The following is a 15,054-nucleotide window of genomic DNA, read 5'->3' as shown; positions in this document are numbered from 1 at the left end:
CCTTTGCTGCTTGGACAGGACAGACCGTGGTGACCATTTGCTTCTACATGGGTAGCACAATTCACGAGCGATTGCTGTAATGTACCCGTAATTGGTGTGTACACTTGTAATTACCTTCTCTAATATACGAGTATACCGGATATCGTTAATATCTATACACGGATAGATACTAAAGCGCAGTTTCGTCTGAGCACCGCGGTGTGTCATCTAATAAGTAAGTACTGTACTAAAACTAATAATAATTAATAAGAATTATGTACTAAACCACTAATCAAGGAACAAGATCTATATTGCAAGTTACAACAATCCCGTAACATCTGGATCAGAAAAAATAGAGAGAAATAGAGAAAACTGAAATTGCCACTCGGATCATCACAATTTGAAACCGTGTCACATGCATTTTAATTTAACTAATAACTTTGCTAAAAAAAATTTTATCTTATTTGACCATAATCATCTCCCAAACGGCTGACCTTTCATTACGATCCTTTGTACTTATTAAAGTACTAACCCGTGCTTATTAACAATGAGACTTCAGGCTTGTTTTCGTGTACAGTGATAAAATAAAAATTATCTGTACAACCAAAGGGAACGCTTTCGAGGTTGAGAGAATCATGAACTGATTGTTATAGAAAATCTGCATTTTGCGCTGTACTAATCATGTTTCGGCGAAATACAGATGTTATACTAATAAACATTCATTCGAAATCACATGAAGTGGTCGTGGACGGAGGTGAAGGCGAGACGATTTCTTGTAATTCATATTACAAGTACATTACATATTACAAATACGTTAAGTACCAAACATTACTATTATATATTACAAATACGTTAAGTACCAAAAATTACTATTACATATTACAAACACATTATATGCTATATTACAAAATTATATTGGTGCTTTAAGTACCAAACACTACTAATAGTCTAATACTCGTACATATTACAAGTACAAAATCACGAAACCACAACAAAGACAAATGTATTACTGTTACTATTACGTGCACTTTTGCAGCACATTAACACGAATGATTTCTTATTTTAATTTAATGCTTTAATTCGACTCAAACTTCAGAATAAACATAAGTACGCGCATAGATTCGGATAATAAAGTTTACACTGTGTAAAAGTAAGCTGCGCTCCGGTCTACCAATGCACGCTAACATGCATTTTCCTAGTTTTACAAACCATAACGATGGATGGTGCTTGGGAACTTCGCAACCGTACGCGAAGCGTTACAAGCGTTGCGATTTCGGAAGCGTTACACTTATTACTTACACTTTCTGAAAAGCCAAACGGCATTGGTCTGTTGGTAAACTTCAAGATATTTTCGCTCGAGAAAATCTGTTGAAAGGAAATCACTGAAAGGCAAGAAACTCAGATCCCCCTTAATCGTTTTTAAAAAAATGGTAGTTATGTTGTTTCATCAAATAATGTTATGGGAATTCAGTTTCTTGTGTATCTGTATGTGCTTGCTGCCGGCTTGTTAACAGCAAGTACGTACGCATTACAACCAACCGATCTAGCAAACAGATTGCGTTTTAACTACAGCTAACATAGTCGAATTTTACTCGCTCGGGCTGGAGGGGCACCGACAAACCCAGAATCCAAAAGACGGTGAACTGACCAGCTGCAGAACTGCTGTGGTTTTTTGAAAGTAAAGAAACAGGTAAGGTTTGCGTGTAAAGCATACCAATATAATGGCATGTGTCCCGACTGACTCCCGAGTAAAATGAGGTGACGTAGTACACATGAAGAATGTAAAAATTAAAAAGCTTAAAAAAACGGAAGCCGTCTTTCTTTATCCTCTACGGAAAACACAAATTGGCACCGGTAAATGGCCAAATTAAAATCCTGTACTACTATGGATCGAACGTATTCTCAGATTGATGAAACCTTTTTTGTTTATACAGAGTAGTTTTGGCACTGATTTATCGAACTCGCGTGTTGTTTTTGTGATTTGGCTTTCTTGGAATCTCAAAATAAGAAAAAGTGTTAAACTTCTGGTATTATGTCAGTTAAAAAAAGGCTTCGGTAGATCAAGAGCATTTTATTCGATGGTGATTGACCGTATTAACTAAAGGATGTCTGTACAATAAAAAGATCATCATTAAACCGGAAGTTATGACTTGGAAGTTGACTGCGGTTGGGGCAACCATGGCGGCCATACAAGCGCTTGATTCTCAGGGTCAGCCGTTTCATCCGGCTCCGTAATGCGTCCAATAAAAACGGGAACGTTGGCGATCTCATTCCAGAGGATCACCAAGAACGGGTGATCGGCCTGAAAATCCGGGAATTTAATACAACTATAGCTCGAGCAAGAACAAGACGCTGCCGATGCCTTGATGCCATATTCGTTCATTTCTGTAAGTACATCCAAAACTGAGCGTTACCGAGAGTTGTAACAGAGAACATATGTAAACCAGTGACGGTACGGTCGGTACCTATAGCCACTTCCTGTCGAAACTGGTCAACACGCTTCCCCCGACAGTCTTCATCAAACATCCGGTCAAAATTCACCACCGACGGCTGAAACATTTCCTGCAAACCCATTGCTTTTGCGCCCGGTATTAAGTCAACACCGCAGCTAATACGGAATTTCGGTACAACAATGTAAATCATTTCTTTGGAACTTTTCTGGCGCCACTTTAATAACTTTTCAGTAGTCAGTTCTTTCTGCAAACTGTTAATTCCACCGGTGTCTTTTGCTGGCAACAACAACATTACGCTGAATTTTCTTTCAACGACGTTGAGAATAATCATGCGCGGATCTCCGACTTCAACATTTTGCTCCGCCGTTTTATAATAGTCATAAATATTGTACGCGCGAACTTTGGCATCTTGGTTATTCATGAAGTCAACCGTTTTCTCGACATTGTTCGCGCAATAAAATGTCCCATTTTTGGTTTCTTCTTCATCGAACGGAAATTCCCATTGACCGGAGAAATCAATGATATTCACCAGAATTAACAGCGTGTGATCATCGATTTCTTCCAGCAATTTGGTTATTTTTCCTTCGGTTTTCTCCGCAACAAAACTATTTACCATCGTCAGTGCTTCCTTAGGAGAAATCGCAAATGGCGTTTCGACAAACCCAAATTTCATGGCGCTGTCAATCGTATCCTGATATTGCGAAGACAGGCGACAGTTGTCATCATAAAATGCCGCGTTAACTGCATTCAGCGCGCCGTCCGTGTTGACGGCATCCAGATTTTTTATCAGCTCGGAAAAGTCTCTTCCATTCTGGCATAATAATTCTGTGAGGGCTGACTGCAGTGCACCGTTGGTTCCGGGAAGGAGTGCCGCCAGAATGATTTCTGCCGAATAGGGACTGACGACGATATTCTCATCCATGGTGTTCGCCGATGTGATCACAGCCTTGAACATTCTAACGGCAAAGTTGCTCTCCGGATTGACGGTGAAATCTGTATTGTAGGGTCGGAGATCTGTTTCCTCAGGTTCCGGCGATTCGCAGCTGTCGGAATCGCTTTCTGTTTCATCCATAATTGACGTGCACAGAATTTACTGCGGGACAACAACACAGCAGCAAATGGAACACGCTTGTGCATAACAATGTAAAAATCACCTGCACAATACGACTAAATTGTCGAAACAAGGACAATTATAAGAAAAAAGATGCCGTTGAATTACTCAAGAAACAGAGCTTAACAGTTAACAATGTAAAAGTGCTGTATGTATCTGTATGTCGCATTCTGTGGCTGCGCTTGTGCGTTGGCTAAACTAAAACGACCGCAGTTGCAACAAAATCAGGGCCTGCAAGAGGCATCCAGATGAAGATCCAAGTAGTCGGCGTGAGCAATCGCGTATACGGTACGGTGAACAAGACCGAAGCTGTGCGAGAATGTGCGGTACGATGTTGGCAAACACCCACCGATCGATATTTTTGGCTTGTGGCAGTAATCAACCGCATTGCCCTATATTTACCCGGCATCTCGAAGCTTGAATGTAATCTCAAGTAGAAGTACTTCTACTGTACGTTCACGCCGTGCTATATGTATGATTCTGCGTACATTACGTCGATGGGACCGTGTGTGACCGGCAAAAATGTCCCCCCTGTCCCCCCGGACATTTTAATGCACCACAAAATGAACAGTTAATGCACCACAAAATGAATGCTATCGATGCTATTATTTAAGACATCTTCAATCGGCATTTGTGGCTTTATTCACCTGTGGTACAATGTATCTGTATTATTAGGTAATTAAAAAAACAACACAATTTTACAACATTAAAACTTCGTTTAACTTTTCTGCTCCTTCCATTGTTCCCAAAACTGAGGCCGGATTCCCCCGCTGTATCGCCAACGACAAACTTTGCCGCAGAAATTCATGGGAACGCTTCTCCCCTGTATCGGCATCTGCCATTACATTACACATAATAATACGCCTGAGCGGGAGTACACTAATGAAAGTTTCGAATTTTAAACACTGAAAACGATTATTTAAGATTGAATAATATAATCCTAGCATCACTATCATGCTTCTACGACATTTGTGATGGCTACTGAATCTACTTATTCCATCTTACCGCGTCGGCCTCAAGCGTTGAAGGGTCATATGCCAGCACATTTGCCATTTTGAATACAGATACGATGCACAGTGTACAACGGTCGTTATGAATACAGGTATTTCCATTGTTTTGCCTTTTCTTGTTTCGCGGCCATGTTTCTTTTTTTCTTGTTTTTCCACATCAGTTGTATATCCCGTAAGTTTTTTGAAAACCACAAGAACCTACGCAATTGATGAAAAGCAACAGGAGGACGCAGAAAACGCACTATGGAAGTACTGTAGGATAAACCGGAATTCCAATATCCACATTAACAGAGATATTGAAATACCGTAATACTTATTAATACATGCAGGATACTAAAACAAAGTTGTGATGCGTATTCCGGGTGTATGCTTTCAATTTCTAAGACTTCTTAGAGTTTCTGAATGATTTCTTAATGCGGTCGGTTATAATTCCCTGAAGAAACGTAATAAACCTTTTGGCAATGCTAGCAATAAAGCAATGCAGAAAAGTGCTCTGGAGTGCTCGAAAACACAAAGGTAAGTATTTTACACACAGTATTTAAAAAACACACAGTATTTTACAGTACGAGTATTTTACAGTAACAGAAAGATGCAAACAGCAACTTGTAAAGTATCTGAAATTTAGCAGAAACAAGTATCACTAGTTCCGCAAGGCAAGACGGAGAAAAATTTCAGTCATCGTCGGCGCCCTTGAAAATTTCATCTAACGCCGCTAAAGTTATTTTGCTTAAAGCGGATATGTCTAACTCCCGGAGATCCAGTGCATCCCATCGTTGTGGAGTTCCATCCGAGTGAAACCCGCTGAACCTGTTAGCATGCACAGATTACCGCAACAAGCATCATAACGTACTGATAGACTGTTAAGCAGGAGGTATACTCCATCCGAAGTGCTTTCAGTTTGCCATTACGAAATGAAGGAAGCAAATAATAAAAAAAATTCGTTATCACGCGCTCTGTAGACTATTTGATTTGGTAACATTATTTTACTCACAGATTAAGGAAATTTCGGACTGGGACCCATTCTTCCGGGTAAGCCAGGGTTTGCAGCCAACGATTGTGTACGTATGTCACTTTGTACGATTGTGTACGTATGTCCGATTGTGTACGTACGTGTACGATTGTGTACGTATGTCACGATTGTGTACGTATGTCACTTTGTCATAGACGAACTGGCTTACAAGCGGAAAAGCGTTATCAGCTGCCAATAAGAGAAGTCGGACGTGTTGCTCCGTTGTTTCCGCGGCGCGTAGACGTAGACGATCGATTTTAACCGCCTGACTTTTTCTGTCGTGGCAATATGCCCGCACAAAAGCTCCTTCGGGCTGTGGAATAATTTGTGGGACTCCAGAAATAAGTGTTAGTTTACAAAAAAAAACGTTCCGGTGCTGAAACTATGATTCACTATCCGCAGCTGGTCACAAACGGCCATTAGTTTCGAAAAATTTTGGCATTCATAATTTCCAGTTGTCGCTGTATTCTTTTCCAACTCCGCACGCCAATTCCAACAGCTCCTAACTATGATTACGGGGACTCTGATTCCTTTGGCAAGCAGCACTTCCGTTGCAGTGTTCGCGCGTCTTTCGAATTCCGTGCTGCTGCTGTTAACCGCAAGATCGACAAGGGTAAGCGTTTTTGTGCGGCTAGTGATCATTTGGTCCAAAACCATGGTGAGATGATACTTATCATTCCAAGTAGAGGTCACTGTTTTCCAAGCATGGATGATGGTGTTCTGGTTCTGTGTAACATTCTTGTAATATATTTTCTCGCTGATATATGAGCTACGAGTAAGACGTCGGCGGTGACGAGATGTTCCGGTAGCATCAGGTGCCATAAGATGCACACTCTGAAAAAATAACAAAACAAAACGCATTTCCAAACAGCAGTAACGGGGAATAGTCCCAGCTCCCGGAGCCACGGGAGGTCCACTTCGGCTACCCGAAATTTGCCTGCAGATTGTCTGAGATTAAGTTCGAATGATAACGCTGGCAATAACGGCGGTGTTCTACGCCTATAAAAGCTTTTCTGAGATTATCTAGTTTTCTCAAGTTTTTCTCATGTTAGGTTCCATGGTTATTTTCAGGTCTCTTATTAGATTTGTTGAGGTGTGTTTTCTTTTTCAAATGTGTACGAGTGCACGTGCATGTGTTCTGCATTTGTACGAGTGCATTTGTATATAAAAATTAATGTGAACTCTTTTCCTTGTATTTCAGTAAAAGTGTTTTCATAATTCTTCGACTTTGATATCTTATAATATCATGTATGAGTCACACATTATCCTACTCATCTAGGTCATTCAACGTGTACTCAAGGGGCTTTCTTGTATTGTATTGTTTACACCGAGCGCGAAGAAGAAACTTCTGTTACGTGCGATGCATACAGATACTTGTACGTGTACAGGTGTAAATGGTATGCTTTATTGCGACAAGCACACGATAAGCGGAACGATAAGTCGATCACCAGGAAATAACAAACCGGTAACGGCATGAACGCAAGTGTACTTTGTAGATAAGCTAACCTAACAAGTAAGCAAGCAGTACATATGCAGTATCAGTCGTATGCAGTATGCCGGGTACAGGCCCACAAGCCTGTGTAAAAGGCGTGAGGCTGAATTTTGCAGTCAGGTAAGTTTTCATTTTCCACTTTTGAGCTATAGCGCCCACCTCCAGTCTCCAGTAATATTATTATCGCAGAGTTTGAACTTTTGTTACAACTGAATGGTCGCTTCCGGAGTACGTGAGCATGTCTCTGTATTTGAAGGAAAACGAGCTGCAACACTCTGCATACGAGTGGAATGGTGTGGATGTTGAAGTGGATGGTATTCTTCAACACGGTTATGTCATCGGCCTAGAACACAACGGATGCTGCTTGCAGCGTCTGCTTGTGGATTTCGGATGTTGGACGCAACGGTCGGTCCCAGTTGATTACGGGAAGGCTTTTCAGCGCTCTCTTCAGAACAAAAGAGATAAAAATTGTTTTACCAACGATAGCGTTCCTGCGAAGACTTACCCCACCGTAGAGGCACTGATCGGCGGCCATCCAAGCCAGCCTTGGAAATGGTACCCCGCCAAAAACCTCATGGCACACCTTGCTGATCTGTTCGACTACTCTGTAGTGGAAGTGATTCAAGAAAATCGCAATATCCGAGAACTGATTCCAGAGAGCCAAATAAGGTGGACGCAATCGGGCACAGCACCCCGGTTGAAACTCGTTCGTCCAGCTGATTTTGTGATAAGATCGTGCACTTTCCCTGCAGGATTTTGGTCCTCCTTGGAGCCATGGAAAGCCATGAGCCTGCGCTGTAGGATACAGCATCGATGTAGTCTGTTTATTATATCGGTCGTCCGTGAGACGATGACTTATCTTGATCGCCCCAATGGTTACATCATGCCCAAAGAACATGGAGATGCAGTAAGTTTATGCGTTGCTTGGTTAAGGAAATTTTGGAAGGTCAAACATGTACCTAGAAAACCTCATTAGGACCGACATTCAAATTCTGCGCGAAAATGAAGACAGTTTGAGGATCGTGGTTGGAGGACTTTAACGTGGAACTAAAGTTACGGCATTTTTCTTTCTAATTTTGAAATGAATATCATAAATTTTTAACCAATTTCGCAACTGAAAAAAGCCAGAACAAAAAAAAGTTAAGTAAAAAAAGTTAAGTGTGATTGCAAAAACGAACTACAAATTTTGTATGAATTTCCGGCAGACGTGCACGATTTGAAGAAGATCGGTCCACAGTGAGACCTTCGATGCAGCTGTTTGCGCTTCGATTTTGTGGAACTTTACTTCGCTCTATGGCTGTTGCTAAAAATGTATTACCAATGTACATGTATATTAAACAATTTCATGATGTGTCAGCTGCTTGTAAACTATGACCCATTGTTGTTACTAACTGATCTATGAGTGTACGGTGGACCCCGGTCACCAGTCCTCCTGTTTATCCGATGTTAAGATGCAGTAACTTAATAGTATCGCGAATGCATCGTGTGCTGTATAATCACCTCCCTGTACAGCTTTGATTCTTGTTTGGGTTAGACGCTACACTGTTACAAAGGGGGTTATTTTATTACTGCTGACCGAACAACAACAAAACAGAACAACCTCTGAACAAGAAGAAAAAAATTTACAAAAAATTACAGCAATATTGCAGCGGCAGCCAAATGCGACAGACACGTGCACGTAGTAAATGCTTATGCTTTTGGCTTTCATGGTGATATCAGTCAACGGATTTTGACTGGTTGACAAGGCACATAAGGGGCGTGATAACAATCAGCACACAAAATAGGTACGAACTTGATATACTAGCACTGCACAAGAGACGCGTCATCACCGTACACAACAATACATACTTGGATTACTCGCATAATCCCACCAACGTGACGCCAATATGTGTTACGCTTCTAGTTTATGTTCCCGTTTTTGTAGTGGAAAGTGTTCTATCATCTTCGCGATGAGATACGATATAAAGACAACAGGAAAAGAACGGAAGATCGTGTAAAGATCCAAAATTTGCAAAATGATGATGAAGCAGCCGACACCGGCGAACTCACTCTGATACTACCTCCTGAGCTTTTGAAAGGAATCTTCCGGTCACTCGACACCATTAACCGGCTGCGCTGCCGACGCACTTGTCACTTGTGGAATGATATCCTAGGTTCCCCGGAATTTTGCCGCGATGTCGTTGTACAGATACAACTAGAGCAGTCAATGTCTGATACTACTGACAACTGTCAGCAGTCCATTTATGAAGCATACGCATGCTTTTGGAAGTGCGTTACATCCATTACCCGCACAGTCCGCATACAGGGCGGCCTTGTTCACCCGGATGACGATGGTGAAAAATGGGGACGTCGACGCATCACCGATGCGATGCTCGACTGTATCCAACAGGTACTGGAGCACACCGGCACTCGCATTAATCAGTTAGCGTTTGACCGCCGCGACATGACAATCACCAGTGCTTTCAACCGCCGTTTCGGAGATTACTGTGATGATCTAGCTTGCACCTACTTCAACCTGGCACCGTGGTGCCAGCGCATAGTCTGGACCAATGTTTCGTTCTGCTACATAAAAGACGGCCATCAAATCTATATTCGCATTCCGCGGGGAGAGTTCGATCTGAAAAGCGTCAATGCTGCCCAGATTTGGGATTTATTGGAAGCACATCTGGATCTCGTGAAGGCGCTAGATATGGAGCGTATCGCACAATGGATCATATCAGCAGGACAGACGAAGTGCAACACAAGCGGTGAACGGATCATCCGGGTACAATTCAATGTTTCTCTTATAGGAAACAGTTCTGCACCGCATTGCAATAATATTTCGATAATACGTACAATGTACGACAAAAAGAGGTTGAACCGATCAGTCGGTCCGCGGTTCAAAATAACCTCGCAACGACACGCCACCACTAAAACTTGGACGCTTACTCACTACTTTCAGACGCTCGCGCTCCGTGATATCAAAGTGCAGCTATACTGGTTGCATATCAAAAGGTGTAGAAAAAAATTTTTAACTTTTTGATACTAAACCTGTGACTGTTTATGGCGAACAGCACAAATTCTAGCCATTTTGCTTTCCCATAGAGTATAGACTTGAGCACTGATTGCAAGCCAAACGGTTATGCGCACAGATCCTATGCTGTGTCTACGAGAAAGCAAAATGGCTAGAATTTTTGTTGGTCGCCATAAACAACCACAGGTTTAGTATCAAAAAGTTTAAAATTTTTTTCTACACCTTTTGATATGCAACTAGTATAGCTGCACTTTGATATCACGGAGCGCGAGCGTCTGAAAGTAGTGAGTAAGCGTCTAAGTTTTAGTGGTGGCGTGTCGTTGCGAGGTTATTCTGAACCGCGGACCGACTGATCGGTTCAACCTCTTTTTGTCGTACATTGTATTTTGCAGGTGCTGACAACGTACCAGAGCTGCGATCCGCGTCTTTCAGCCTCTTATTCCAAGAGAAAATGGAAAACGAAAATTCTGCGCAGTTTGGGCGTTCGGAAACTAAATCGATTATGTTTGTATGTTTTATGGTATATTGCTCCTATATTGCTCCTTGAGACGGATCCACGGAGCTAAAAGTTTGTCTATCTGCCGAGATGGATTTTAAAGGTTTCAGAATTTATTCTGTACTGTTGCGAAAACATGATGGTAACGTGATTTCGTAACCAGCGGAACAAGATCGCGCAAGGTCACTTTTTCATCAGCATGGTTTCAAATAAGAGATGTTTAACAAAAGTGGCACGGTATGGGAATGAGTACCGTTACGTTTCCCGACTACGCCAATGGCAGTGGCTGGAGGAGTATGAGGTGACGAATAACCGAAAAACGGGGTACTCATATGGCATTTATATTAATTTGTTCACTCTGTTGTACGCCGTGAGTGGTTATGCTGACCGGAACTTAAGAAAACCTTTCCGGTACTGATATCAGTTAATTTGTACCTATGCACGGAAACTATCGCTTCCGCGCTCTTCAAAAAATATATAATGTTTCCAATTTTTTTGTAACATTCGATGGTTTAATGACCTGGAGGCGTTGGCATGAAAACCGATTGACAGCACAGCTTTATCTTTGTCTTTCCCAAGCAGTTGTTAATTTCCAGAAAAGCGGTTTGAACAAAACAGTCGGTTTTGCAACTTCATGTTGCGAGAGAAGAACAACCTAAAAACATTTAGTGCTTCAAAAATGTGAGCGTAAAAATTGGAAAGTATATGAAAATGTGCGAAAATTTCGTTTCAGTTTGACTGTAGTTCAACCGGGTTTCTTTCGTTTCCATTATGAAGGACGTTTTCATAATATATTTTCACAAGATGGCTAATAGTTGATTGATCAAATTATAAGTGTCTGTATTTGCTCTTCGCCTACGCATCGCAGAGAGAAAAGCAGGGGAGACCTAATTGCGATTACTTTAGGTCAAAATTTTTAGCAAAGATCTGGCCTCTCTGTGTACCCTGTACAGTTTATCATTATTCATACGTTTATGTCGTCCCTCACTGTCTCACTTCAAGACAGTGATAAAGGATGTCCCAATTTTTATAACGCAGTAAAAGTTTGACCACTAAAGAAACTAAATCAGAAAATAGTTTCTGAGCAACACTGACACGGATCACACATATCTGTATTTGACAGAAAATATGTGTGGGGAAGTATCGCTAGATTCGGTACCCGTGTTACGAGAGGAAACGGTCTCTTGCAGTGTGTACTGGATGGTCTTTATTGGCGACCCTCTCGATTCAAAACTCTCAACTAACAAGATTCAGATACTAGCGATGTAACCGCGCTTATATTGGCGGCAGATTCCTAGCATCCAAGGCTTCAAAAAGATAGCAAAACACACACAGCAGGTTATGCAATCAAAACTCATGAGAAGAACACGCCTACGGGTGTGGGAGCATTCCTAATGACATCATAACAGTGACCTAATAACAACTCTCCCCTTAGAAAAATCGCACTTCGCGATTAAAACAAACATACTTTGTACTGTCGCACCGGATCAATAATTATTAGCAATTTAATTAGCAGACACATACAATTTAAAGCATCAAGCATCCATGAAATTTCTTTCCGTTTCGTTCAGTTTTCACTTTCATCGCCCATTCGATTTGTAGTCTATTGTATTTCTCAAAAATTGTTCTAATTCAATCGCGCTGATTTTCTTCATGTTGTTTCCATGCGTCAGTTCCAACTTTTTCCGCTTCTTCCCTCCAGTCGGAATTCGTTAAGCGTTTCGTTGTCCCGATGCTTAATATTCACTGATGTTTGCTCATTCTTCACGTCATTTATCTTCATGACTCTTCCTCCTCCGTAGAAAATTCCTCCCCAACGTTTTTTAGGATGCTCTCCAGTTTCTGTTATTTCTGCTCTTTCAGTTGTATTTGGCGTTTTTCTATTTACGCGGCATTTTTTCACGCTTCTCAAACGCCTTCTATGGTTTCCCTCCAATTTTCCGGCTCCGTTATAGCTGCCTTTCTTTCTCCTTCGGGGAGTTTTAACTGCTGTCGCCAAGAAACGCTCCTGTTGTTTTCCAAAGATGTCATTGCAATCGTAATCCGTGATTCTAATCAAGAATGGTTCACATTATTCTAATCGGTCGTGGATTGTGGAGGATTTTGGCAATTTACCCATTCGGAAGTTCAATCGAATCTGCATAGATGCTCTGTCGTGTGCTTTATGGCCAGGTCGCAAGCTACGTCGACAGGAACACCAGAATGCACGACTAGCGAAATCACTTGGCAGAAAGGCTAAAGCGAAAGCTGGAACCGACGACGATGAAGATATTTCCTTGATATATGTTTGGGCGAATAGAGCAATAAATTTGCTATTATAACCAGTATGGCGGACACGCGAACGCTGTGGAGTTGTTGAATGCGGTTTTGTGTTGTCATGTTCATTGTGCAATTGCCGCAAAGAAAAGTGCGAAGACTTTTTACCTCGCAGAAGAAATAGCGCACCCTTCGTACGTCCAACGGGTTTGTCACCGCTGCGCACTGTGTAATCTGAATTGGTGATCTTATCCAAATACATAGAATTTTTACGACCACAGGGGTCGAAGAAACGCAGTGCGCACGAACAATTGCTAGTTACGAATGACGATTACTAACAGCCTGGTGCACTGGCCTGACGGCCGTACACTCGCAGCTTGATCCTAGAGCGGATAACCATCCAATTCCAAACTGTGTTCGATGTACTACGAGTAATTGTAGGCATCCCTTCAAAACCCGAAACGTGTGCATTAGCACCACTGCGTGTGGCTGTTGCATTTGGATTAACTTAACAGTTTAGCCAGCCTGCCGCAAATTCACTGGTCCGTGAGTTTAGCTATCCATAAATGCGAGCGGATTGTCTTTTCGTCCTACCGCTTGAATATATGGATTGGGAAAACATGATGCATTGTGGTGATTGTACCCTAGCCCTCATTGTCGAAACGTCTGTACGGCCAATTATTAAAATTTTAAATGCTACATCACTAAAATGTATACAAAATGTCTGTCTCAACATGATGAAATGTCTAATCCACTTGTCAACAGCAAATCGTCCGAATCTTCATATTGGCAGCTATGAAGTGTATGTACTTGTACGAGTGTTTTTCTGTAAGTGTTTTTCTGCAGTTGTAGACACGCAGCAATTATTGTGTCTGTACATGCACAAGTAGAGCGAATCATTCAAACCGAAGAAACAGTTTGTGTAACTGCGATGCTAACTGATCGTGAGTGTTTAAAAAACGTGTATGCCGATATGACACACAAAACCTGATGAATATCGATCATTTGCTCATTAAAAGAGAAATAGCGGCAAGTCTTGCGACAGGCAAAAGATAAACGGGGACGATAAGCCCGAAATTACGGTGAAACCTGCCGGTAATCATAATGTGTGCTTGTTTCGACAAGCTGATGAAATTAAATACCGATTTGCACTCAAACTTCGTTGATAAACTTTAATCTGGTATATATAACTTTCCTTTCTGCCCCGAAGAAGGCTATATAACAACAGATTTTATTATATGTAAATGACTTTATACCTGAAAGTGAAAATGCATCTGTATGTAAATGGAAATGGTAAACGCTGTCCTCAGCGCGCCGTAGTATCCCAGTCCAACCTGACCAGTTTTTTTTAACCGGGGGGTCTAAAATTTTGGACCTAGGTCATTATTTACGGGTTATAATTTTTGGACCTAGGGTATTTATGTAGGGGTCGAAATTTCTGGACCTGTTACGTATTTTACACCGGCGGTGGGCATGTACAGTCGTGGCGCAGCCACGATTGTTTATGTACACGCGGTTTCAAGTAATCAAAAGCAATGATCTCGGTACTTTTGCCAAAAAAATTATCAAAACTGTGCTTATTTACACAAAAATTTACTTCAGTTAGCAGAAATTTTGATAAAAGAAGTGCGATAAATAAAGAACGGAAGTGTTAGTAAAAAAGCAAGAACTTTGAAAAAAAACTGTAGAAATACAGTTTACCGATTTTGAAATTTATAGAAAAAAGGGAAAACAAAGCTTGATCTGCGGTTGGGTAAATATGCTATTGCACTAACGCACATTCCAAACGAAAAAAAGGTAATTATAACTGATAACCTTGGCAATCAAAACTGATTATCTTGGTAATTTAAAGTGATTACCTAGGTAATCCAAACCAATTACCTGAGGAATCAGGAACGACTACTTTTATTACTAGAACAGATAACCAAAAACGGTTACCTTTTGTAGATGTCTAAAGTATAAGAATAACCAAAAACGTTCATCCGTGAAACAAAAAAATATATGGAGGTAACCAGAAATGATTAGCTTTTCTACTGGTAGAGGTATCAGTTTTTGATCACGTCAAGTACGTACAAAGTTGTGGTAATGAATTACGCATAGTGTAGCTTTTTATTACGTTGCGTACATTCCAATCTGTTTAACACAAAAATCCGCACCGTGTTTTGCGCCGGATCCACAAATACTCTGGCAATAACAGTTACTTTCCGAAAAAGTTTTTGCATTCAGTTATTTTGT

General features: G+C 41.2%; 2 protein-coding genes across 6 annotated transcripts; one reads left to right on the top strand and one right to left on the bottom strand.

The window, feature by feature from the left end:
- Window positions 1-2,051: 2,051 nt before the first annotated feature.
- On the bottom strand, window positions 2,052-3,814 carry LOC129588840 (serpin B6-like). The gene is made up of 2 exons (XM_055483236.1): window positions 2,445-3,814; window positions 2,052-2,364 (listed from the first exon to the last, which is right to left on the bottom strand). Exons 1-2 carry the CDS (start codon window positions 3,502-3,504, stop codon window positions 2,123-2,125), a joined length of 1,302 nt encoding a protein of 433 aa, XP_055339211.1. The 5' UTR covers window positions 3,505-3,814; the 3' UTR covers window positions 2,052-2,122.
- A 3,367-nt stretch (window positions 3,815-7,181) lies between these two features.
- On the top strand, window positions 7,182-11,063 carry LOC129588776 (uncharacterized). 5 transcript variants are annotated; one of them, XM_055483148.1, is made up of 4 exons: window positions 7,182-7,961; window positions 8,979-9,818; window positions 9,906-9,920; window positions 10,460-11,063. In XM_055483148.1, exons 1-4 carry the CDS (start codon window positions 7,293-7,295, stop codon window positions 10,631-10,633), a joined length of 1,698 nt encoding a protein of 565 aa, XP_055339123.1. In that variant the 5' UTR covers window positions 7,182-7,292; the 3' UTR covers window positions 10,634-11,063. The 5 variants fall into 5 exon arrangements, with proteins under 5 accessions (XP_055339123.1, XP_055339126.1, XP_055339125.1 ...); XM_055483151.1 differs by lacking the exon at window positions 9,906-9,920 and having other exon boundaries at window positions 10,500-11,063; XM_055483150.1 differs by lacking the exon at window positions 9,906-9,920 and having other exon boundaries at window positions 10,478-11,063.
- Window positions 11,064-15,054: the final 3,991 nt, after the last annotated feature.

This window comes from Paramacrobiotus metropolitanus, unplaced genomic scaffold, assembly GCF_019649055.1.
Source record: "Paramacrobiotus metropolitanus isolate TYO unplaced genomic scaffold, Prichtersi_v1.0 Parri_scaffold0000031, whole genome shotgun sequence".
In the NCBI taxonomy this organism is placed as follows: domain Eukaryota; kingdom Metazoa; phylum Tardigrada; class Eutardigrada; order Parachela; family Macrobiotidae; genus Paramacrobiotus; species Paramacrobiotus metropolitanus.
Note: the sequence above shows the minus strand (reverse complement) of the source record. Positions and strands in the feature narration are given on the sequence as shown.

Coding starts and splice junctions, on each gene's coding strand:
- LOC129588840 (XM_055483236.1), bottom strand. CDS start 3,504: ATGGATGAAACAGAAAGCGATTCCGACAGCTGCGAATCGCCGGAACCT. Junction 2,365..2,444: donor TCGACAGGAAGTGGCTATAG/GTACCGACCGTA, acceptor ATGTACTTACAG/AAATGAACGAATATGGCATC.
- LOC129588776 (XM_055483147.1), top strand. CDS start 7,293: ATGTCTCTGTATTTGAAGGAAAACGAGCTGCAACACTCTGCATACGAG. Junction 7,962..8,978: donor CCAAAGAACATGGAGATGCA/GTAAGTTTATGC, acceptor CCGTTTTTGTAG/TGGAAAGTGTTCTATCATCT.